At 36.0% G+C, this 26,191-nt stretch overlaps 1 protein-coding gene across 1 annotated transcript in view; it reads right to left on the bottom strand.

The window, feature by feature from the left end:
- LOC106883236 (protein MON2 homolog) overlaps positions 1-26,191 on the bottom strand; it is a 704,123-nt gene that overhangs the window by 148,555 nt on the left and 529,377 nt on the right. The window contains exon 24 of the mRNA XM_089360635.1: positions 11,236-11,434. Within this exon, the coding sequence (XP_089216761.1) occupies positions 11,236-11,434 (199 nt within the window). The remainder of the gene's footprint in view (positions 1-11,235; positions 11,435-26,191) is intronic.

Below are 26,191 nucleotides of genomic sequence, written 5' to 3'. Positions count from 1 at the left end.
GTCAAGCAATGGGGGGGTGGAGACAAAGATAGCCCCAAAGACACACACATATGAATATATATATATATATATATATATATATATATATATATATATATATATATATATATGTATACATGCATATGACAGGCTTCTTTCAGTTTCCGTCAACCAAATCCACTCACAAGGTTTTGGTTGGGAAGAGAGGGAAAGAAAGAGAGCGAGAGTTAACATGAATGAGGGCAGAAACAGTTACCTAGAGTGAGAGTGGGAAATATGAGGGACTGTCTTTGGCAGATTGGTATCAAAGGGTTAAGCATGAAAGAAACAAAATCTTAAACTTAATGAAACGGTTCCAAGACACACTGTTTCCAATATAACACCAAATATATACAGAACGTGATCAAAAATGGAGACAAAATTATCAGAAACTGCTTATAGAGTCTGAGAATAGCAATTGCAGTTATTTTTAGTTTTACCATATTTCTGAAACAGTAATATTAAGATGGAAATACTTAAGACGGAGATAGACTGCCATGTAGTGACAGAAAGAGTGATATTATGCTGTCAGGGATTGTAACATAGGTTTTAATCAGTTGTCTGGCTCTTGAAATAAATTGCTAAAAACGAGAGGGAGAGAGAGAGAAAGGGGGAGAGAGAGAGAGAGGGAGAGAGAGAGAATGAGCTCATTTTTCAATCGTATATTTTCAACAGGAAACAAATAAGTGGCTGAACATTATTCAGATGGTTTATATTGAGCTGTATTGTAGTGTGTGTGTGTGTGTGTGTGTGTGTGTGTGTGTGTGTGTGTGTGTGTGTGTGTGTGTGTGTGTGTGTGTGAGTGACTGAGAGTCTGTGTGTGTGTGATGGGGTTTAGGTAGGTCTTTGTATAGGTAGATATATTTTGTGTGTGCTGATACTCAAGGTGTGTGTGTGTGTGTGTGTGTGTGTGTGAAATCACGTATGATTGTGCTTAACTGAGTCTGTGTTATAAGACGGATGTATTTTGTGTGCACTGCTATCAAAGTCTTACTCTGTGCGCGCGCATGCGTGTGTGTGTGCTTAGGTAAAGAGTGTGTATAGATGGATGTATTTAGTGTGCATCAATAGTCAATTGACACTATGTGCACGTGTGTGTGTGTATGTGTGTGCATGTGTGTGTGTATGTGTGTGTAAATTACAAAGTTAATAAATCATAGCCTCATATATTCAAAAGTACTGCTTAGGATATTTATATTTCCCATTTATAAGACTGAAAATCCTATATTTATACAGTAACAAGTGATTTATCCTGTGTTTATACAAATTCTGTTTTACATACACACATGCATGTATGCATAACAAGCTTCTCTTAGTTTCCATCAATCAAATTTACCACATTTACTCACAAGGTTTTGATCAGCCCAGGGCTATATATAGTAAAAGACACTTGCCCAAAATCCCACACAGTGGGATTGGACCCAATACCACAAGGTTTGAAAAACGAATTTCTTAACCATGCTGCCATGCCAGGACCAAGCAGTAAAATTACAGCTTATATGCATACACTAAAATCACAAGCACATTGCTTACTCGGAACTAAATCTTCATGAAGAATCCAGAGTTATGCTTGATTTCCATCCTAGTGAAATGGCTAACAATAGTAATTTCGATAATAGCAATTTAATAATAGTAATTCAAATGGCTGAGTAGAAAAGCAAGTCTGTCTAAATATAAAGAAGCCTCCTGTACACTGATATTTTAGGTTGCATATATAGAAATCTCAACATGGTGTATGAGGAAGGTACCAGAATGATTCTGTCCGTGACAATGAGAAAGTATTTGCTGAACTTCTGGACAATAACAATATAAATATTATTTATTGTTGTAGTCTTAACATGATATATCTGATTACATTACTTAACGCCAACATAAAAGATCGCCATCAAAAGTGAAGTGTTACAGAGTGCATCATATGTTTCTTCCGCCATCAATTACATAACACATGGCTCAATGTAGATTTTATAATCAATCCAAGAGAGACAAACAGTCAAAAATATACACACATATGTACATACATATATACATAAATGTATATGTGGTTGAAAATGTGCGTGTACATATGTGCCATAAACACACACACACGCATATATACTATGTATGTATGGTTGAATAATTATTTGTGTGTGTGTGTGTGTGTATGATTTTATCTTTTATCTTTTACTTGTTTCAGTCATTAGAGTGCGGCCATGCTGGGGCACCGCCTTTAAGAAGTTTTAGTCAAATAAATCAACCCCAGTACTTATATCGTTTTCTTAAAGCCCTGCACTTAATTTGTCAGTCTCCTTTGCCAAATTGCTATGTTATGGGAATGTACACCCACCAATGCTGGTGGTCAAGCGATGGTGGGGAACAAATACAGACTCAAAAGTACATACATATAGATATAAATTTATACGAAGGCTTCTCTGAGTTTCCATCTCCCAAATTTGCTCAGAAGTCTTCAGTTGGCCTGACACTATAATAGAAGAAACTTGCCCAAGGTACCATGCAGTGGGACTGAATCCAGAACCATGCGGTTGGGAAGCAGGCTTTGTACGACACAGCCACTCCTGCACCTATTGCTCAGTGGTTAGAGCATTGGGTTTACAATCATGAGGTAGTGAGTTTGATTCCTGGACCGGGCTGTGTATTGTGTTCTTCAGCAAGACACTTCGTTTAACATTGCTCCAGTTCAATGAACCGTAGAAAGGAGTTGTGATGTCACTGGTGCCAAGCTGTATCAGAGTTTGCCATTCCTTTGGATAACATTGGTGGCATAGAGGAGGGGGAAGCTGATATGCATGGGAAACTGCTGGTCTTCCATAAACAGCCTTGCCTGGACTTGTGCCTCAGAGGGGAACTTTCTCAGAACAATACCATGGTCATTCATGACCGAAGGGGATCCTTACCCTTAATATATGTGTATATGTGTGTGTGTGTGTGCATATATACATATATATATATACACACACACACACACATATATATATATATATATATATATATATATATATATATGTATATACACACACACACACATATATATACACATTATATATATATATATATATATATATATATATATATATATATATATATATATATATGTATGCATTTATATGTGATGACATGTAAAAACACCCAACACACTCTGAAAAGTGGCTTTTCATATGGTGTTAGGAAGGGCATCCAGCTGGAGCAACCATGTCAAACCAGACAGGAGTCTGATGCAGCTTTCCAGCTCTGGTCAAATTGTCCAACCCACGCAAGCATAGACAACAAACATCAAATGATGATGATGATGATGATGATGATGATGATGATGATGATGATGATTATGTTGCTGATATATCATCAACATCATCAGTTAACATCCATGATCCATGCTGGTATCAGAGGGATAGTTCAATAGGATCCAGTGGCCCCAAAGACTGCATAGTGCCCCAGTGTCAGCCCTGGCATGGTTTCTATGGCTTGATACCCTTTCTAACACCAACCACTTTACAACATGTACTGGATGCTGTTCACATGCTACCAGCACTAATGATGTTGCCATGCATCTTTCAAAACTACGAACACCTAAGGAGCAACTTAACACACAGAGATGAGGGGCTAAAACTATGAGAAAATGGCCGTGAGCAGAACTGGTTTCTTGCTAAATGACTACTCACATTTTAGAAGAGAGGATCCATGCACACAAACATATGTGTGTGTGTGTGTGTGTGTGTGTGTGTGTATGTATATCATCATCATCGTCATTTAACGTCTACTTCCATGCTGGTATGGGTTGGACAGTTTGACTGAGGACTGGCAAACCAGGAGGCTGCACCAGGCTCCAATCTGATCTGGTAAGGTTTCTACAACTGGATGCCCTTCCTAACGTCAACCACTCTGAGAGTGTAGTGGGTGCTTATTACGTGCCACCGGTTCGAGGGCCAGTCAGGTGGCACTGGCATTGACTACACCCAAATGGTGCTTTTTACATGCCACTGGCACAAGATATATATATATATATACATACATACACATACACACATATATTGTGTTACCAATTTTGACCTGCCGCAAAATCCCAAATTTTATTTAATTTATTTTGCGGGAGCAACTGTTTTATCGAAAGTGTATATTGTTGTTAAATGCTCGAAATATGAGACAAGAAAAACAGCCAACATCTGATGAAGGGTCGTTCTTCATGTCGCTTGTTTTGTTTTCCATTTGTGTCTTTCATTGTTCGAAAGAACAGTTCATGTTCCATGTACTCGTGCTTCGTACTTTTTTGTAGTACACATTTTGTGACGTCCTGTGCTCACACATGCACATATATATATATATATATATATATATATATATATATATATATATATATACATATATACATATATATATATATATATATATATATATATATATATACATATATACACACATATATATATATATATATATATATATATACATATATATATATATATATATATATATATATATACATACACACAGTAGTACCTCGATTTTCGATCAACTCTAATCACGAATAATTCGTGCTTTATATATATATATACATATATATATATATATATATATATAGATAGATAGATAGATAGATAGAAAGATAGATATAGATATAAATATACATAAAGCACATTTATTCATGATCCGAGTTGTTCGAAAACTGAGGTTCTATTGTATGTATATATATATATATATATATATATATATATATATATATATATGCCAGTACCGCCTGACTGGCCTTGTAGGGTTTTTGAGCGAAATCATTGCCAGTGCCCCTGGACTGGCTCTTGTGCGGGTGGCACATAAATGACACCATTTCGAGCATGGCCGTTTTCGTGCGGGTGACACGTAAAAGCACCCACTACACTCTCTGAGTGGTTGACGTTAGGAAGGGCATCCAGCTGTAGAAACTCTGCCAAACTAGATTGGAGCCTGGTGTAGCCATCCGATTGCACCAGTCCTCAGTCAAATCGTCCAACCCATGCTAGCATGGAAAGCGGACGTTAAACGATGATGATGATATATATATATATATATATATATATATATATATATATATATGTGTGTATGTATGTATATACGTATGTATATATAAATACACACACAGAGTGATAGGGAGAATTAGAAAAATGAAGTCAAAAAGCCATTATACACTACTATGGTGTTCTTGGAATAAATAATTTAATTCTGCAAAATACCAAGTCTTTAGATGTTTCATATTTTTTCGAGTTAATTTTCATTGATTAGCTATATTCGTTTTATATTCTTTTTCTGTCTGAGTCATTGAACTGTAACCTGGAGCATCAACCCTAGTGTTTCGACTGGTATTTATTTTATAATTATCGTATAACCGTATGATGCATAATCTCCAGTGGATACTGACATAAAAGGAGACAACTTAGATGTAAAAAACCACATGGGATTTCTATTCAAATGAATTGGTTTTCGTCCTCTGTTGATCATGCGTACATACATATACATCATCATCTTCGTCATCATCACATAACAAATGTTCTACATGCTGACATACATAATTGGCGTCTGAAGATCCTGGTTACTAAATATCACTGAACGTCACTGGTCAGCGCATAGTTGGGTTAGAAGACACTGGTCATAAGTGCTATGCAGTAAGATAGAATTGAACCCAGAACCATCATCATCATCATTTGATGTCCGTTTTCCATGCTGCCATGGGTTGGACAGTTTGATAGAAGCTGGTCAGCCAGAGACCTGCCTGGGTTCCATGTCTGTTTTGGCATTGTCACTATGGACGGAGGCCCTTCCTAATGCCAAGCACTTTACAGAGTATACAGGAGGCCACTACACAGCACTGGCATGAGTGCTTTTATGTGGCACCAGCACGGGTGCTTTTTATGTGGTACAGGCACCTGGGAAAATGAACTGCTTAATCACACAATCATACCTGAGCCAATCTATTCACATTTACATTAAACACATGCACACGTGTATGTGTGTGTGTGTGTGTGTGTGTGTGTTTAATCACATATGTATATAACTCCTGACACAAAAAATTTTGTGACAGTGATAGACAAGCCTCTCAAAACAGCTAAAATACCATTCAGATAAGAGCCATGCTATAATCCAGACTAACAAAGGGCACAAATCTTTGTTCTAAAAGAATTGTTTATTCGCTCCCATAGACTGATAAATGGCTTGGTCATTCTGTACTTGTATTCCACTTGAAATTATTACAGAAAAAAAAAAATTAAATTAAACAAAAACTCCACATTTTTTGTTATGTTCAGTTATTGGTAACTAAATTGAACAATTAAAAAGCAATTTTCATAAAATATTTACCTCCCAGCTAGTAAACTAACGAAAACATAGAAGACATAATAAAAATGATGACTTCCAAAGACACCATTGTTTTTAAATGGTGTGATAAACTAAAATACACTGCCACCTGAATTGCCATAGGTAATAAACTGTTATGAAGAAGCCAACAATGAAATCTCCAGGTGAAGATTTCACCTGTTAGAAACAGCACACAAATTGCTCTCACACCACAACTTACACACTTGGTTCTTTTGATTCCATATTTCTAAAGAAATAAACTGTGCTTCTATAATTTTTTCAAATAATCAAAAATTCAGTTTGCTTCTATTGAAATACCTAATATTTACAGTAATTTCCAAATTGAACAAGTATCTTAGAACATAACGAAATGTTCTTATATAAAATTACAGGCATGGCTGTGTGGTAAGAAGCCTGCTTCCCAACCACATGGTTCTAGGTTCAGTCCCACTGTGTGCCATCTTGGGTAAGTATCTTCCACTATAGCCTTGGGCTGACCAAAGCCTTGTGGGTGGATTTGGTAGAAGGAAACTGAAAAAAGCCTGTTGTATATATATATATATATATATATATATATATATATATATATATATATATATATATATATTATGGAGATGTACTTGCGTAACAAGCGACCTGATCTGAGATCGTGTGCTGGAATGAAAACAATTGCAGCGTAGAAGGTGTTTATAAAGCCATTTAAGAAACACACAAAAACCAATAGATTCACTTCAATATTTAAATTTAATTTGCCAAAATATTTTCGTCACTTTCAGACCATGATCTGTTCACTAACAAAATTCTGAGATGCAGCACGGAATTTTGTCAGTGAACAGGTCGCGGTCTCAAAGCGACAAAAATATTTTGGCAAATTAAATTTAAATATTGAAGTGAATCTAACGGTTTTTGTGTGTTTCTTAAATGGCTTATAAACACCTTCTACGCTGCAATTATATATATATATATATATATATATATATATATATATGCCTAGAACATGTAAAAGTGGGTGGGACATGGGTTTGTATGCATGGCTCTTTAACTGGCACAGACATCATCATTTACAGCCATAAACACTAAACCACACAGCTCCCACCTTTTGCCTCTTCCAGGGGTATAGTGAAACGAAATCAAACTTGCTAAAGCATATGTGCTGACTCGAAGGATTGAAAGGGGCTCTGTGAGATTGGCATAGAAATGGAAAGAAAAGAAGAAAGAAAGAAAGAAAGAAAGAAAGAAAGGAAGGAAGGAAGGAAGGAAGGAAGGAAGGAAGGAAGGAAGGAAGGAAGAAAGAAAGAAAGAAAGAAAGAAAGAAAGAAAGAAAGAAAGAAAGAAAGAAAGAAAGAAAGAAAGAAAATTGGATATTGTAAGCTGAGGTGTATTACAGTATTTTTCTCTCATGAACGAATGATTCCTAACACCAAAACTTAACCTGCTTTCCATGATGTATAAGGAATGAGATTACAGCTATCCCCACTTTAAAGGGGCTGCAAATCTGTCACAGGGTTAACTTCCCAGCTATTGTTGGAATTCATTTACGGCTGAGCAGACTGAAGTAACTTGAAATGAAGTGTTTTGCTCAAGGGCACAATGCCAGGCCTGGGAATTGACACCCAAGATTTCACAATCGTAAGTGTAACACCCTTACCAATACGCCACATGCATTCACTGAAATCCATCCACTTTTATTTTTGCTTAGCAATATTACTAATAACTCTTTATTCTTTTACTTGTTTCAGCCATTTGACTCTGGCCATGCTGGAGCACCGCCTTTAGTCGAGCAAATTGACCCCAAGATTTATTTTTTTGTAAGCCTGGTACTTATTCTATCGGTCTCTTTTGCCGAACACCGCTAAGTTACACACCAGCATTGGTTGTCAGGCGGAGTTGGGGGGACAAACACAGACACACAAACATATACACACACACACACACACATATATATATATACATATAAACGATGGGCTTCTTTCAGTTTCTGTCATCCAAATCCACTCACAAGGCTTTGGTTGACCCGAGGCTATAGTAGCAGACACTTGCCCAAGGTGCATGCAGTGGGACTGAACCCAGAACCATGTGGTTGGTAAGCAAGCTACTTACCACACAGCCACTCCTGAGCCTACAAATGAAATAAATGAAAAAATAAATGAAGATAAACAAAAGCAAACAACAACCAGGACAGAAATGGCCTGACTTGACCATCTTTGACCATTGGTCTGCTCGGTCAAAGCTGACCTAGGGTTAAATAACAACTTAACAGTCAGCATACTGTATAATCAATCATTGTGGTGTTGCATATTTACAGAAACAGAACACTGCGTGCACACTAAAGCGAGAAGGGATATTAATGTTATTGTTCAACAGTTTTGAATTTACACCATTTTCTTGATAAATTCCAACGTTTTATGTCGATAGCACAAAAGAAATATTGTGATGAAGGGAAGCTGATAGACAAGTTCTTTATTTATGATATTTCTTGCATTTTCATTTTACATTTTTCTACATAATTCATAAACGGCATTGGCATGTTAACATATAGCAATTTGCTGCTAATTCAGGCCTTCTTGCTTGATTTCTTGTATGGCCATTGATACCTCGTCCTTCAACTTCTTTAAGAGAGTAGTAACTCCAAAGAAGAATTAACTCATACTGTGATGACTTGTCCACTCTAATCCATGCTAGTGTAGAAAATAAGGGACAAATGGAAAAATAGGGGTCAAATGACATGGAGAATGGTGATTCCCTGATTTAAATTTTTCAGCTTTATAATGTATATTCATACCATTTAAATGTAGAAGTTGTGTAGTTGTTGCAGTGTTGGATAGAATGTTGTGGCATTTGTTCTGACTCTCTGCAACTGGAGTTCAAATCCTGTTAAGATCAACTTTGTCTTTCATTCTTTCAGGGCTCAACATAATTAATGCCAATCTGAGGTTGTGAGCTGGCAGCATCATTACCATGTCAGGCAAAAAGATTACGAGCATTTTGTCCATCTTTAGATTTTGAGTTGGTGCATCAAATGCAATTAATTGGTGCACAACCCTTACTTCTTACTGATTTGCTAAAATCAACAAAACTTTTTGAAAAAAGGTTAAGCAAAATTATGCTAAAGCATAATTATATAAAGCATAACATATCTTTCTAATCTAAACATTCCAAGATCTAATTCTTCTAAACTTGGGAAAGTTTGGTGGCACTAATATATTTTAAAGGTTTCGAAATTTACTTAATTTTCAATTAAACTTCTTTTCATTTTTGTTCAAACGTCTTGTTGCTTTCTTGATATAATTAGTTTTATTATTTAAGTGAGAAAGCCTTCATCCAAAAAATATCCATTTGTGATCACCCTGACTTAATTTCAAGAATTGAAATTGTAGGAGCACATTGCTGAATATTTTAATACAGTATAGTGTAGCTCAGAAAGTTGGCTGCTATTTTTAACATTTTGCATGACTTTGTAGAAGCTCCTTGGTATGAAGTGAAGATGTATATATGCATCACTAGCTGGTGTGCCCGGTAATTGCTGGGGTCATGTTCTATTGAAACACCTTATTACTCTGATATAAGAAAGCAATTTCTTTATAACTGCCACAAAAAGTGTATTTTCCATCACAAGAAAAATTACAAAAAGTTGTCAGCTGGAGGAGGGAGAGATTGTTGGAGGTTTGCGAGACAGGTTTTCAGAGGTTGGCAAGAAAGTACTCTGACTCATCGTGGCATTTGAACGGTGAACTTTATGAAGGCTAATTTATTAAAGGTAATGTATAAATGTAGTATATATGTGTATAAATATATGAATGAAGTGTTTAATGTTTAAGAATGAAATGAAGAAAGTGCAATAATAACATTCACGGTCACTGATGGTCGCTCTCAGTAACTGCCTTTAGCTTACGGAGTTCGTGTTTTTACAACTATCGAAAAGCAGCCAGAAGGATAGACATATTGTTGAGAACAAATGATTTCGTTGGAGGTCTGTTATCTCTATTCTAACCCCTGGTGGCCTAGACGAAGTTAGAAGGGTCAAGTGGCAAAGACATTATTCTGCTTAGCGAAGGCATCTGGGAAATGTATAACTGTTGTCATTCACAAAAGAGCTATTGTTTTACCGTGAGAAAAGCTCTGTTGAAGTGACATTAGGCAATCGAAGATCGAATCCATGATATGCCTGCATGAAGCCACTACAAATAAGTTGTGGAATAAAAAATCTATCTACTGTCATGGAAAAAGTGTAACTGTAAATATGCAGAATTATCAGAGTAAAGGGCATTCAAAAAAGTATGCATGTATAGAAATGTATGAATGAAATCTTTAAGGTTTAAGATTCAAATCAAGGAAGTACAATAACAATGTTTAGCAGTTCAAAACTGAGAAGTGAAATGCAGAATTAGGTCAGCTGATCATAAGAATCAAATATTGATCACTTCACTAAAAACTGCAGGTGGTATGGGTTATTTCCCTTTGGTTGTTTAAATAAAATATTAGTAATATGTAGTAAATAAAATATTAGTAATATGTAGATCAATTGGAGGGGCCCGATTATCGATTTTTTCAACAATCTAAGTATGCCACAAGTAATTTTCAATAAGTAAAAAATATTCCAGCTGTTCCTATGAGAGACCTTAAAGTCTTTGTATCATAGACCAAATCTGTCGTTCAGTTTCATAACATCACCTGGCACCTGGATGACTTTTGCAGAGTGCCATCTTTTCCAAGTGTTCAAATGAGGTTTCTGCTCTCAATATATTGCTGTTTCGTCTCCTACTGTCACAGCTCATGAATCATGGTTTCCTCACAAGTTTCCCAACCACCAATGTCGGAGAAGCTGAAAATTAATATGATCGCTGCCTTTTTTTCTTTTAATTCTACAAAGAAATAATAACAGCTGAAATAGCAATAAGCATTTACCTATTGTTTGCAAAATCGATCGCTTTGAGTTAAAGGTGCGTGCTACTCCAGCTAAAGTAAGGACCCGTGTTTCAGCCCACTGCTTTTCTGCGGTATCTCGCGAGTGGTGGATCAAGATATTACCAGTAGATGACTCCTCCTTGCATGTGGACGCTCGACTGGAAAGTTTCTGTACATCTCCCAACAAAGGGAAGAGAACCTAGGAGAGACAGAGAGAGAGAGAGAGAGAGAGAGAGAGAGAGAGAGAGAGAGAGAGAAAAGAAAAGAGAAAATTATGAAAAGTCTTCATTGCTTTGAGAGTAAATCAATGGGAATAACATAGAACTGGAGAAACGAAGACCATAAATAAAGTCAAGGGAAGATTCAACATTAAAAGAAGAAACGAGTAAAATATAACTCTATTGAATTCAACAACTAAATTAAAGAAAAAAAAAATAATAAAATAAATTTGAGAAATCAAACAAATAATAAATTCCATTCAATATGCATTAAAGAATTACATGAAAGTAAATTTATTCCTTTAGCCCTATTTCATATTTATCATCATCATCATCATCATCATCATCATCATCATCATCATCATCATCATTATCATTATTATTATTATTATCATCATTATTATCATTATTATATTATCATTATTATTATTATTATTATTATTATTATTATTATTATTATTATTGTTAGGGTTTTCGTCTGCCGTTACGTTCTGAGTTCAAATTCCGCCAAGGTCGACTTTGCCTTTCATCTTTTCGGGGTCGATAAATTAAGTACCAGTTACGCACTGGAGTCGATGTAATCAACTTAATCCCTTTGTCATTATTATTATTATTGTTGCTGTTGTTGATGTTGTTGTTGCTGCTATGTTTTGTTTTTCTTACTTTAGAGAAAATTATAAGGTTTGTTCATTCAGAGTTGGTTATTTATACATACCATCATTCAAACTGGCATCATAATATCATATACAAGGAGACATGTGTACGTATATAGAAGCAGAAAAACAGAGAAGATAAAAATCACACATGTGATTCTTAATAGTAGGGAAAGAAGATAATCTTTATTGCTTTAAGATGTTCTGGAATGATTGGTTTTAGAATGGATTATTTGCATTAATGGTGTTAAAGCGGCGGCTGCAAATCTTCTGTCGGAACAATAAAGTTAGAAAGAGAATAAAAGACAAACAAAAGAATACAAATACAACTTCTAATTTCAGAATGATTTGCTAAAAGTCTATAGCAGGTTGTTAAATTGGCTGTATATATATCATCATCATCATCATCATCATCATCACCACCACCATCATCATCATCATGAGCATTATTCTAATGCCTGATTGTCCGTGCTTATCAAGGGCCAGACAGAGGTCATTGAGACAGGGTTTCCTATGTCTGGATGCTCACCCTGTTGCCAGCCCTGACCCTCTTTCCCTGCAAAGAAATATCCCCCCCCCCATGCCCAGACATGTCTTTGTAGAACATTGGAAATGAGACACTGCTTGTATGACGGTGGAACTCATTTACAACAAAAATGCTACATCAATCAAGAAAAGAAGACATGAACATACACCCCATCACACACACGCATATGTGCTGAAAAAAAGCATCTGAAGACTGAATCTTTTAATAACTGTTATATATGTATACATCCAGAGACTCCTCTATTCAATTAAAATGTTTTCCAAATATTAACATAGGTTAAAACGGGACTCATTTGAGGCAGGATTCTACGACTGGATGCTCTTTCTGTCACTGACCCATAGGTGTTTTTCAAAAAAGATATTTTGTATCCCACAGATCTTTCAAAAGCACAGAACAACCAGTTGTAATGTCAACTGTGATTCTGTTTTCACAATATATAGATTGGTTAATGACTAACCATTAAAAGCAAATATTCAAATCAAGTTGTCCATTATGGTGGTAGCCTAATTTATGACTGCCTTTATATTATAGTTAGATGTGATGGTACAATGGCTCAGTGGTTAGGGCGGCGGACTCATGGTCGTAGGATCATGGTTTCAATTCCCAGACTGGGCATTGTGAGTGTTTATTGAGCAAAAACACCTAAAACTCCAGAAGGTTCCAGCATGGGGTGGTGGCGAACCCTGCTGTACTCTTTCACCACCACTTCCTCTCGCTCCTTCTTCCTGTTTCTGTTGTACCTGTATTTCAAAGGGGCCAGCCTTGTAACACTCTGTGTCACGGCGAATCTCCCTGAGAACTACGATAAGGGTACACAGTGCTCAGCCATTTTGCACGTTAACTTCACGAGCAGGCTGTTCCGTTGACCGGATCAACTGGAACCCTTGTCGTTGCAACCAACAGAGTGCCACGATAGTTAGATATCTTACACTGTTGAGTGGGGCAGGAAAGTCGGTATGTCTTCTCTGAGGAGCAGCCATTGGACTGTAAAATAATCTGTCTGGAGATTCAGTTCTCTATTTTTCCCAGCCATCAAAAGTATAGAAGGAATGTATTTACTTTTATATTTCTCTTACAGCCAAGTTTTGTAATATTTAAATATTTATATTATGTACATAGGTTATATATATATATATATATATATATATATATATAACCTATGTACATATATATATATAGTGTACTGTTCTGTGAAGGTAAAATCAACAAATAATAGTACTCCATCTGGTGAGAGATTAATAAACACAGTGTATATTTTTATAAGCTACTAATAATTTCTTGCAAAGAAAAACAACTCAGACACCATTCTCTTTACACACACACACACACACACACACACACACACACACACACACAAACAAAGACACTTATAAATGCAAGCACACTCATACTTACACACACAATAGCAACAAGTGTTTGCAAAAATATGAGACACATCATTAAGCTACTTCTTAGAATTGTGCATTTGATATCCTCCAGCAGTGTAAGTTATTGGAAAAGATTAAACATGTTACAAATGTATATGCTATATATCTGGATTGAACAAAACATAGTTAATAATTCATTCACTAACAAACTTGGGTATAAAACCATATGTTATTTCAAACGGATATTAAACGAGACTGTGATTCCAAGACAAATTAAAACACACCAGACTCATACTTTTCCAACAAGAATCACGTGAATAATTCAAAATGATTGAAAGAATTTTGAGGTATATACACACAGAAAATGTAAAGTGCACTAACTCTTCCCATTAACTGAATTTTATCATATGTATGCATGTGTGTGTGTGTGTGTGTGTGTGTCTGTCTGTCTGTCTGTCTGTCTGTCTGTCTGTCTGTCTGTCTGTATTTGTATTAACAAGTAATTCTCTCTCTCTCTTCCCTTCATTCTTACCCCTTTTCTTTCTCTCACCCTCTCACTTCTATTCTAGTCTCTTCACTTTCTCCCTTTCAATCCCTAGTCTTTCTCCTCCTTCACTTTCTTGGACAGGCTCTCTTGAAGGTATGACCACCACATAAGGTAGTGTGGAATGTCTATCCTTATGCAATGCAAGACAAACTCACTAACACTGAGGCTATGAAAACAGACAGCAGAATGTTCAAGACCAGTGGTTCCCAAAGTGGGCAGTACCGCCCACCTTGGAGGCAGTGGAATGTTTCAAGGGGGCGTTGAAAAAAAGTGGGGTGATAATATGGTAGCCAAAAGGGGGTGACTGATGTAAAAACAACAAAATAACAGGCTAATTAGGTAACGTTTTATATGTGAAATACAGTTGCTTTGAATTTGCTTCAGAAACAGGTCTCTGTTTGTGGTGGTAAGTTAGTGGGGGGGGGCAAGGGGGCGGCAACCTAAAAAGTTTGGGAACCACTGCTGTGGACAAATGAGCTGAGATAATGCAGGGTTAAAAGAACTCTTTAGTCTTGTTGAGGACATGACAACTCCTCTAAGGCTGGTGCCATAATAAAATGCGTCCATTATACTCTGTAGTGCAGTTTGTGTTAGAAAAGGCATCCAGCAATAGAAACCACATCAAACATGTAATACATGGTTCTCTGACCCATGAAGGAGGACAGTAAATTCCAATAATAACTGATTCAGACTATTGCAACTTATCCTACACATGCCAGAATGGATAGCAAACATTGGATAATGATGATGATGATAATCATTCGCATACATGCTATCTTTTACTTTAATTTTTTTCTTTTTTATTAACGAGTCAAATCAAATATATAATTTTAGCCGGACTATTCATCTACATATCATCATCATCATCATCACCATCCTTATCTAAAATTGGTTTCTGTTTCCTTGATCAATGAACCCACGGAGCAAAAATAATACTTAGGAACACAAAGCAATGTTTTGGAAGTAATTTACTTCGAATTTTATTGCTTGCTTTGCCTCAGCAAATTGATTAGACAAGCCTTAACATATTAACATTTAACATTATTTAAACTTCAGGTTAGAACTAAGCAGCGTTAATAGAAACATTAGATGCTCTTCATGTCTGGGCCTATGTTTACTTGAATCTGGATGCTGAGGTCATGATTTCTTATTGATGCTGAAACTTGATACTAAGTCATCAAAGTTAAACATCTCGTCATAGACACTGGTACTAGAAAATTATTTTGGGATTTATTCAATACAGTTGCCAATAAGTATTTGTTTAGTCTATCAGAAAAGAAAAAAAAAAAGAAAAAGGAAAAATTCAAAAAAATATATTATTTCAGGTTACTTAATCATTCCAACATCATTTGACTAAACATATTGAGTTTCAGAGATAAAAGACAAGAATCTGCAAAGATAAGGATAAAACAGTAACTAATGACGGTAGTGATGATGACGATGATGACGACGATGACGATGATGACGACGACGATGATGATAAAGATTTCAAATTTTAGCACAGTACCAGTAATTTCAGGGAAGAGGGCTAGTTGATTACATTGACCCCAGTGCTCAACTGGTCCTTATTTTATCAACCCCGGAAGGAAGAAAGGCGAAATCGACCTTGGTGGACTTTGAATGATAATAATAACCCTTTCTACTAAAGGCACAGAAGCTGAAATTTGGAGGAGGAGGGGACTAGTCAATTACATCAACCTCAGTGTTTCACTGGTACTTAATTTATCGACCCCAGAAGGATGAAAGGCAAAGTCGAATTCGGTGGAATTTGAACTCAGAACATAGAGGCAGACGAAATACCACTCAGCATTATGCCTGGTGTGTTACCGATTCTGCCAGCTTGGCACCTTTGAATAATTATAAAAACAACAACAACAACAATACCAATAATAATAATTGTTTCTAACTTTGGCACAAGTTGATTGTGTAAACCCCAGTACATGACTAGTACTTCATTTTGCCAATCCTGAAAAGATGAAGAGCATAGTTAACTTTAGAAGGATTTGAACTCGGAATGTCTCCCAAAAGGGTGTGGGATTGACAGAACAATTAGAGCAGCAGAAAAATGCCTTGTGGTATATATTTTCACTCTTAACATTTTGATTTCAAATCCTGCAGAAGTCAACTTTGTTTTTCTTTGCTCTGGGGTTGGTAAAATGAAGTCCTAGCTAAGTGCTGCAGTTGAAGGCATCAGATAATATAACTTTCCCTCAAAATTGCCAGCCAGAGATTAGATAAGAAAAAAACCAATTAACAGCTACTTAACTATCTTTGGCACAAAATGATTCTTTTAACATTTTTGTTTAGCAAAGAAATGTTTGAGTTTCTCAAACATAAAACTCTTAAAACTTTGATAAAACCAACACAAAAAGGAACTTAATTCTAAACGTCGATTCAAAGCACCGATAAAAAATGAATAGAAAAAGTTACAATGTGAAACTAAACCACAGCCACAAAAAACAAGCATTCTATTTCTTATAAAGAATGTGTGTGTGTGTGTGTGTGTGTGTCTGTGTGTGTGTGAGGAGGGGGGTGTCAGGTTCAAAGAATATGCTCAAAAATAAACTTTTTTTATTCTTTTATTCTTTTATTTGTTTCAGTCATTTGACTGTGGCCATGCTGGAGTAACACCTTCAGTCAAAACAAATCGACCCCAGGACTCATTCTTTGTAAGCCTAGTACTTAATTTTATCAGTCTCTATTGCCGAACCGCTAAGTAAGAGGGATGTGAACACACCAACATTGGTTGTCAAGCGATGGTGGAGGGACAAACACAGACACACAAATATATACACATACATACATATATATATATATATATATATATATATATATATATATATATATATATATATATATATATGGCACTTGGTACAGAATTTTTGGTGGTGCAAGAGAGACAGTTAACATAAAGAAAAAAGAGGATGTGGAGGCAATGGGTGATGAAGGTATGTTGTTTGCTAGTTGAAAGGAGGGGCTGAGAGAGTTGTAGTAAAAAGAGATGGATAAAAGGGAAGGACACAATGTAATCAAAGTTTTACAAGTGAGTTAGGTGGTCTTGTTTTGGAGGCCATGAGGAATATTTAGGTGCATGCATTCTGAATGTGTAGTCAGAACTTCAGTGGCTGGAGAGGAGACTTTTATGCCATATATAGTGTCAGCAACAGTTGAGAGCCTGAGAGAAGATCTAAGATGTAAGATGCGATTTAAGTATGTTACAATCATATGGTCAACATAGAGCTATCAGTCCACTCAGTTCCAAAGACCATGAAGGTTTTGGTTGCAAGTTGTTCATTTGTAGGGAGGATATATGCTAGGGCAACATAACTGGCCCATTTAAGAGCACCCTTCGATCATTGGGCAATAAACTGCGCTTGCAAAAACTTGTTGAGGCAAGTGAAGTTGTTGTCATAGCTGATGACAGTACCACCTGATTGGCTCCTGTGCCGGTGGCACATAAAAAGCACCATTTGAGCAAGGACGATGCCAGTACCAGCTGACTGGTCCCATGCCAGTGACACATAAAAACACCAACCACTACACTCTCAGTGTGGTTGGTGTTAGGAAGGGCATCCAGCTGTAGAAACTTTGCCAGATCGGATTGAAACCTGGTGCAGTCTTCTGGCTTGCCAGTCCTCAGTTAAATCGTCCAATCCATGCCAGCATGGAAAGCAGACGTTAAACAACAATGATTATGATGCTGATAATGTAATTATTTGACATTTCTCAAAAGGCACAAAAAAAAAAAAGAAACAATACAATCTGGTAGCAACAGGCCACTACAAGAAAGAATCTTCCATTGATGCTCTCTGACAAATGGTGACAGAAACCAGAGACAAGATCTGAAGACTAAACTATGCCAAGGGACAAGACATATTTTTAAAGTAAGTATTTAATCTGAACTCTTGTTAACCCCTCTCTCACCTGCATGTGGTACACTTACTGTGGTGCCAGCACTAAAGAACTTGTTCAACAGCATACCTTAGACTTATCATTCTATTATTTTATTTCTTTTCACAGCAATCTACCATAAAAGCAGCAGAGTAATGATCTGACAACAGACTACACAGACACAAGTTGTCTTGCAAAAAAATAGCTTAAATTACATAAATATAAACTTGGATCTTCTTTTCCAGTGGTAAAAAAATTCGCTTTCATAAAGTTCATTGCTGAGCTGAATGCACCGAAACAAGAAGAAACTTTAAAAAGAAAAAGCGAAAATGCAAGAGAAACTCTGCATGAGAGAGATAGAGAGAGAGAGAGAGAGAGAGAGAGAGAGAGAGAGAGAGAGAGAGTGTGTGTGTGTGTGTGTGTGTAGTATGTGTATGAGAGTATTTGTGTTGCAGGGAGGGGGAAAGAATGAGCAGGGCCTGGGTAAGCAACAGATTACCTGATTAGAAATCACTTGCTCGGATCTGATGCTAAAGTTTTTGTTTTCTTTTATATATTTGCTGTTGTTGTTGTTGTTGTTGGTGGTGGTGGTGATGGTGGGGAGGGAGCATATTAAGGATATCTATCAGAATCTCCCTGAAAAGGTCAACAGGGCTGATCACCTATTCATTGATAACCAACCATGAAAGGGGATTTAATTAGCTTTATTTACCGTAACATTTACAGGGAATAAATGATTAGGTTTCTTTTATATGCCATGCACATACACACCCATAAATATATGTATAAGCGCATGTGCAAGCATATATATGTGTATTTACATACACATACATACATACATACATACATGCATACACACACATACACACAAGTATATGTACATATGTATATATGCAGGCAGATATCATCATCATCATCATTATCATTTTAACATCTATTTTTCCATGGGTCAAATGGAATTTGCTGAGGCAGATTTACTTTGGACACGTGCCTGTTTGATGCCTCACCTTATTCTGCTGGTATGGGTTGGATGATTAAACATTTGAGGCAGTACTTTCACACCCAGATGCACTTCGTGTTATCAACCCTCACCTGTTTTTTTAAATAAAGGATTTGCTTTGCTTTGTTCTTTTTTTCTTTTACATTAATTTCCAACTTCAGCTCAAAACTTCACAACTACAACGCATAATCTTCCCAGGGAATGTTAACACAATATCATTTTTAGATTAAGTGGCTTCATGCCAATAAAATGGAAATGGTAACTCCACACACACATCCACATTGGTTGCCGAAGAGAGGAGTAACAGAGGCATGTATTCATGTGTGCGTGCACACACAGACACACACACACACACACACACACACACACACACACATACACACACATACACACTGACAGGTTCCCATATAGTTTCTGTCAATTAATGTCAACCAGCTCACATCGGTTGAGACACTTGCCTAAGCTCTGTCGCAGTAATGTCGAACCTGAGAGCAGATGGTTGCGAAGCAAACTTCTAACCTATGCATCCATGTCTAAACCTTTTCTGTTCCCTTTACATTATGGTTACCCATCTTTTCAAATATTCTCCTTATTTCAGTCATTAGCTTCAACGATAAAAAGGTAATCACACTCTTCATTCACAAACCAAAAAAAAAAAAAAAAAGATCTTTTTTTTTTATAAAATTCATTTAATTCTCAGAGAAATAATTTTTTGAGAGAACAAATCTATCTTTGACAACATAATCGAAACAATAGGAATTTTAAAAACTTATAAACAAACAAGCATAAAAACAAAGCATTTCTGATATATCGAGGGAAGGAGAAAGAGGGAAAGAAAGAAAAGAGAGAAAAGAAGAAATACTCTACAAATAAGCCATGCTCTAAGCTATAGTTAGTTATGTGAATTTACTGGAAATTCAATCCTTATTCTGAATTCAATAAGTACTGTTGTTTTTGTATTACAGGCATCTTGAACATGCACACTCTGATAGGCAAGGATTAAGGAAACAGAAAAAAAAAAAAATAGGGATGTTAATGGTGATGATGATGATAATGATGAAAAATATGATGATGATGATGTGCAAAAAATTGCTTTGTTTGGAACAGCCCACATCTTACGCCTAACACATTCAATTTAATAACACAGCTCAAACAGAACCATTTCCACACAACACACACACCCTACACAATAAACACCGAACAATCAAAAAGCGATGCAATTTGTGCAGCTCGTATTCTAGAAGATTAATACCTGATAAAATAACACAACTCACACTGCACACACCATGCAGAACTGAACAAGCACTCGGAACAAGTTAAACCCCCGTAACAAGAGAAACTGATGTGGTATACCAACAGGGGGAGCATAAGCACTTGTCAGTATGCACAATAATAGGAGCACAGTGTTACCTCAGGGACAGAAGTGTATCTGGTGGTGCAGTATTAGCTTATATAGTTTTGTTGGTATGTACGGGGAAGTCTCGGAGAATCGACACATTTTCTCCCTCAGTCACAGCTTCAGGATGGTGTTTATACCATTTGTCAGCGCTTTTGATTTTATAATGCTGACATATTGTCCAGTGTAAATACTGGCCAACTCTGTCATGTCTTGCTTTATATTCTACAGGTGCTAACACTCTACACCCTGAGATTAGGTGGTCTATAGTTTCAATCACATCGTTACAAAATCGGCATTCTGTGTCAGCTCCATTTTTTATCACATTGGCTTGGTAGTTCCGGGTTAATAAGCTTTGGTCTTGAGCAGCCAATATGAAACCCTCACTCTCTGCTTTTAGCCCTGAGCTTCGTAACCATTGATGCGTGCGTTTCTGGTCGACATCAGCTTGTTTGCTACGAGCCACATACTTGCCATGCAGAGGTTTCTCTTCCCATCTGCTAGCTAATTTTTCATGTGCTTTTGTCTTTGCAATTAATTTTATTTTCTTTGCAGCAGCAGTTGGCGCATTTCCTTCAGCCTGATCAATCTGGTAGGTATTTAAGAGATCAGTAGCAAATTTTTTGCTCTCTTTCAGAATAGAGTGAAGTTTTTTTGGTCTTTCATGTTTTTCAACAAGTTTTAGCATATTATTATTATTATGTTGTTTTTTTTTTCTTCTTTCTTCAAATTTTCTACCATTTCTTGCAGAGTGTTTTCCGTACACCTTGGGCAGAGAAGCTCATTATATGCATTCCCAGTTTACACACACAAATTCACAGGTAAAATATGTATTTAAAAAAATTCATAATTAAATAAATTCATGAATGGATGTTGTTTTCACAGCGATAATGCTCTTCTCAGTACATGAGTCATTCCAGTTAACACGATTTTTTGCATTTCATGTAGGGATGGTAAGCCGGGTATCATTTTCAAATAGGTCTCAGTACCTTTTTTTTGTCATTCCTAGAGATCCTACAATCACTGGTACGGTAATTGTAGGATTATTATTATTATTATTATTATTATTATTATTATTATTAACATTTTGGATGATAAACTTAACTGTACCTTTCATATCTAAACCATGAATTTTCAACAGTCAACAGGAGTCAACTAACCAACGAGCTGTTCTGTTTTTATTAATTAAAATAACACAAAAGTTATCGCTGCTTATCTCCTCCCTATCACCATCCCTCACAAGGAAAATTATTTTTCAGGAAATTCATGCAAATTCAATAGATACACATGCTTCAAAGAGGTAAACGTGTTCTGGTTAGCCAACTCAATTACACATGGGATATTTTCAGTCATTCTTTCTGATGTAATAATAATAATTATAATAATAATAATAATAATAATAATAATAATAATAATAATAATAATAATAATAGTAATAATAATAATGACGATGATAATAATGATGATGATATAATTTCTGTCACAAAAACAAATAAGAATTTCGGAAATATTGGAAAATTACAGTGAGACAGTGTACCTAAATACATGAAACAATCAACTTTCAACAGCTGAGTGTACAAGAGAAGTGAGATGTTATTGTATACACTTGGTTTACCTCAAGTTCACATGTAGGAATTTCTTAACATGTACTGATTGACACTGACGTTTTACAGCAAATGTAACATAATGAAATTATTTCCCAAAAAAAAACAAACACCCACATGCTATACTATATTGTGTGTTTGTGAGTATGCAATAAAAAAAATTACAAAAAAAATAATAAAACAAGTACAGAAGCAAGAAAATAACAAAAAAAAATGTTTCATTGTCAATTGACAGATAGTCTCTGCATTATTAACAATTCTTGATCAATTACAGTATACGTAACCAAGCTACACAGTTAATAAAAGTAGGCAGAATTTGGCAAAAAAAAAAAACAAATGACAAAACAACATTAGCGTAACTTTTGTTTTTTCATTTTTCATGAAAGACGTTTATCAAATTTAATTTTGGGGGTTTGATTTCAAGCCTACTCTTAGAAATTTTGTAGCACATTGTTTCCAAACTGCATTTTCAAACTTTAGCAATTTGGTGCATACGAACTGCACATAATAGAAACCTAGATGAAAATCAGAGAGGGTGTTGGAGTTATTGTCATCATCATTTTAAGTCGGTTTTTCCAAGATAGCATGGGTTAGATAGATCCTCATAATTTGAGTCAGCACTTTCTCGTTTGGGGTTACACCTCTCCTAGCTGTGGTCACAGGACCATGTCTCACTCGTTTGCTTTTATTTTGACATGATTTCCACAGCTACATGCTTCTTCTTCTTACAGAGAGTATTTGGTGCATTATTTTCATGGCACCAGCATCTGAGAGAGTGTCATGTTTTCAACAATACAAGACTAAAGGCTCTTCCCAATCCTATGATATTTCAACACATCCACAAACCCCTTTACAAGATATGTAGAGTACATTTACAGCAATCATTTGGGTGTGGAGGTGCATGGCTTAGTGGTTAGGGTGTTGGACTCACAGTCGTAAGATTGTAGTTTCGATTCCTAGACCGGGCGACACATTGTGTTCTTGAGCAAAACACTTCATTTTATATCATTCCAGTTCCACTCACCTGGCAAAAATGAGTAATCCTGTGATGGACCAGTGCCCCTTCCAGATGTTTGTTGTCAACACAATGTTTCGGCTGATATATCCTCTAGCCTTTTTCAGGTGTCTTGGGGAAATTTCGAACCTGGGTTCCCATTCCTAAGGTATTTTTCAATGTTATTTATTATTATGATTATTATTATTATTTAGGTCACTGCCTGGAATCGAACTCGGAATCTTGGGGTTAGTAGCCCATGCTCTTAACCACTACGCCATATGCCCTTTTGTTAACAACAAACAAGATGAGGACAAATATCCGTCAAATGTAAATAATGTATATAATTCCTCATCTCTTAAATATAGAACTGTACTACCAACTAATGTTAAAATAAGAAGGAAGCATACATCTGTAGTTGTCTAGGTTAAGACACAAACCAGCTAGGAAAACTGACCAAGAAATGAGACATTTGGAAGAGTTCTCACATTTCAAGAACCTTTCAAAGTGTACAAGTTATTCCGGATGAAGAATTTATCAGCTTCACATTGTTTCTGAGCAAATAATTATCAGCTAAAAACCAATACTAAAAACTTTTTTTATGGGGTTAATGCGAAGAACATTTTTTTGCCTTTTTCTGCACTTTAAAATTTATGCTGATGTAAATATCTGTCTTTATTAAAAGCCTATTATTTGACAACATTGGTCGATAATTCTTTCACCATAACAGAGCAACTAGGAGGTTGTGACAAATAGATTTTGAAAGAAATTAACTGAACTTCCCTCCCAACAAAAAAGAAAAAAATAAAGCACCTTGTAGATATTACTTGGATTGTAAACTAATAAAAGAAGTTATTCCATCAGTAATTTTCCAAATTGTTCCAAAAATGGGTGTCTTTGCATTGCTGGCCTATAATGCTTAGCAAATAAAATTGATGGGTTATGCAGAAACTGGTGTCATAGTTGAATTTCATACCCCCATATTAGCCCAAAACTTCCTTCACCATCAACACAGCAAAATTATTGTAGGCTACTATAACAAAGCGTAATAATTCTATATTAGACAGGACCAGATTTTGGAAACTATTTTTCTGATATTCCAATCCAAGTATTACAGACAGCAAAACAAAGAAAAAAAAGTCATCTCTAACCTTTCAATACCAACCTCACCCAAATCATTTCTATTAAAGTGTTCATATTTCAAATTAAAATTTTGAACCGAAAATTTCTGTCTCCTTTCTATACTTTTTCTACTGTGACCTTTTATACTGTGACCTTTTATACTGTGACCTCTGTTCCTGAGAGTGGACTGATCTTGAACCATTTACACCTACACATTAGGTTCTCATATTGTGTACCCATCACCTCATCTCCATGGCCTACACTGACCCCTATGCTTGATGACTGCTCCCTAGAATTTCAGCCCAATGGAAATCCATCCTTCTTGGCACATTTTTTTTGAGCAGCTATCATCAACTTATATCATTAATTATGCCAAGTTCACCTGTCTCCAAAAGTCACGCAATCTATGAAAGAGCCTACCCTTCCAGATCAAAAGTAAACCAAACACACAAAAAAAAGGGAAAAACCCAGAAAAAAAAATAGTTTCATATGGAATTCAAAAGAAATCAATTAAACTATGTTATATAAAAAGCTTAATTCTTTAACATCTAAATTTCAGCAGATTATTTTGATTATCTTGAAATCTAGGAACAAATTCACTGTTCAACAAGCATTTGCAAAGAAACAATTTCAGTTTCATCTCTTTTTCAATAAAGTAAATTAGCTTAATTAGCATAAATTAATTAGCGTAAATTAATCATACCTTAATAATGATTTTTTCAGTTATTGTCAGATCATTATAGGAAATAAAGCTTAACAACATGATAATAAATGATTATAGTAATAAATAAGCAATAAGTATGACCTGAACTGTTTGAATAAATGATGCAAGCATAAATATCATTTCATAGATATTCTGGAGAGTATAGACGCCAGGAATCTTTTCCAGTTTTAGTTTTACAATCAGGAAATCAATAAAAAATTTGGAGTCATTCTAAGAGTTGAAGGAATTTGACCCTTTAGCATTTAAACCGGTCATATCCAGCCAAAATATTCTACTTGTTTTAAGTTAAAACTGACCAGATCCAACCTCTCACACTTACCCTACCATGTCATTCTCAAAATATACAATCACGAGGTAGACTCAGGAAGACCTAGGTAGGATGAGGTGGTGAAGCATGATCTTCAATTATTGGGCCTCACTGAGGCAATGACTTGTGACCGAGACCTTTGGAGATATGCTGCACTTGAGAAGCCCCAGCAAGCCAAGTGAGACCATAACCCGTGGCCTATGATTTGTGTATAACCAGCCCACTTATGAGTATCCTTCATTCATTGGACAATAACTTTGCTTGCAGACCTGTTGAGGCAAGTAAAATCAAAATCGCTGATGTGGCCAATGACAGTACCACCTGATTGGCACCTGTGCCAGTGGAACATTAAAAGCACCATCCAAGCATGATTGTTGCCAGGACCGTTGACTGGCTCCTGCGCTGGTGACATGTAAAAAGCACTATTTGAGCATGATCGTTGCCAGTGTCGCCTTACTGGTACCTGTGCCGGTGGCACGTGGTAAACAACATTCGAGCATGGTCATTGCCAGTGCCACCAGACTGGCTCCTGTGCAGGTGGTACATAAAAAACATCATTTGAGCATAGTCATTGCCAGTAACGCCT

Source organism: Octopus bimaculoides, chromosome 11 (genome assembly GCF_046866305.1).
Source record: "Octopus bimaculoides isolate indiv1 chromosome 11, ASM4686630v1, whole genome shotgun sequence".
NCBI classification, from domain to species: Eukaryota; Metazoa; Mollusca; class Cephalopoda; order Octopoda; family Octopodidae; genus Octopus; species Octopus bimaculoides.
The sequence above is the reverse complement of the archived record's forward strand: the minus strand, read 5'-3'. Positions and strand labels throughout refer to the sequence as shown.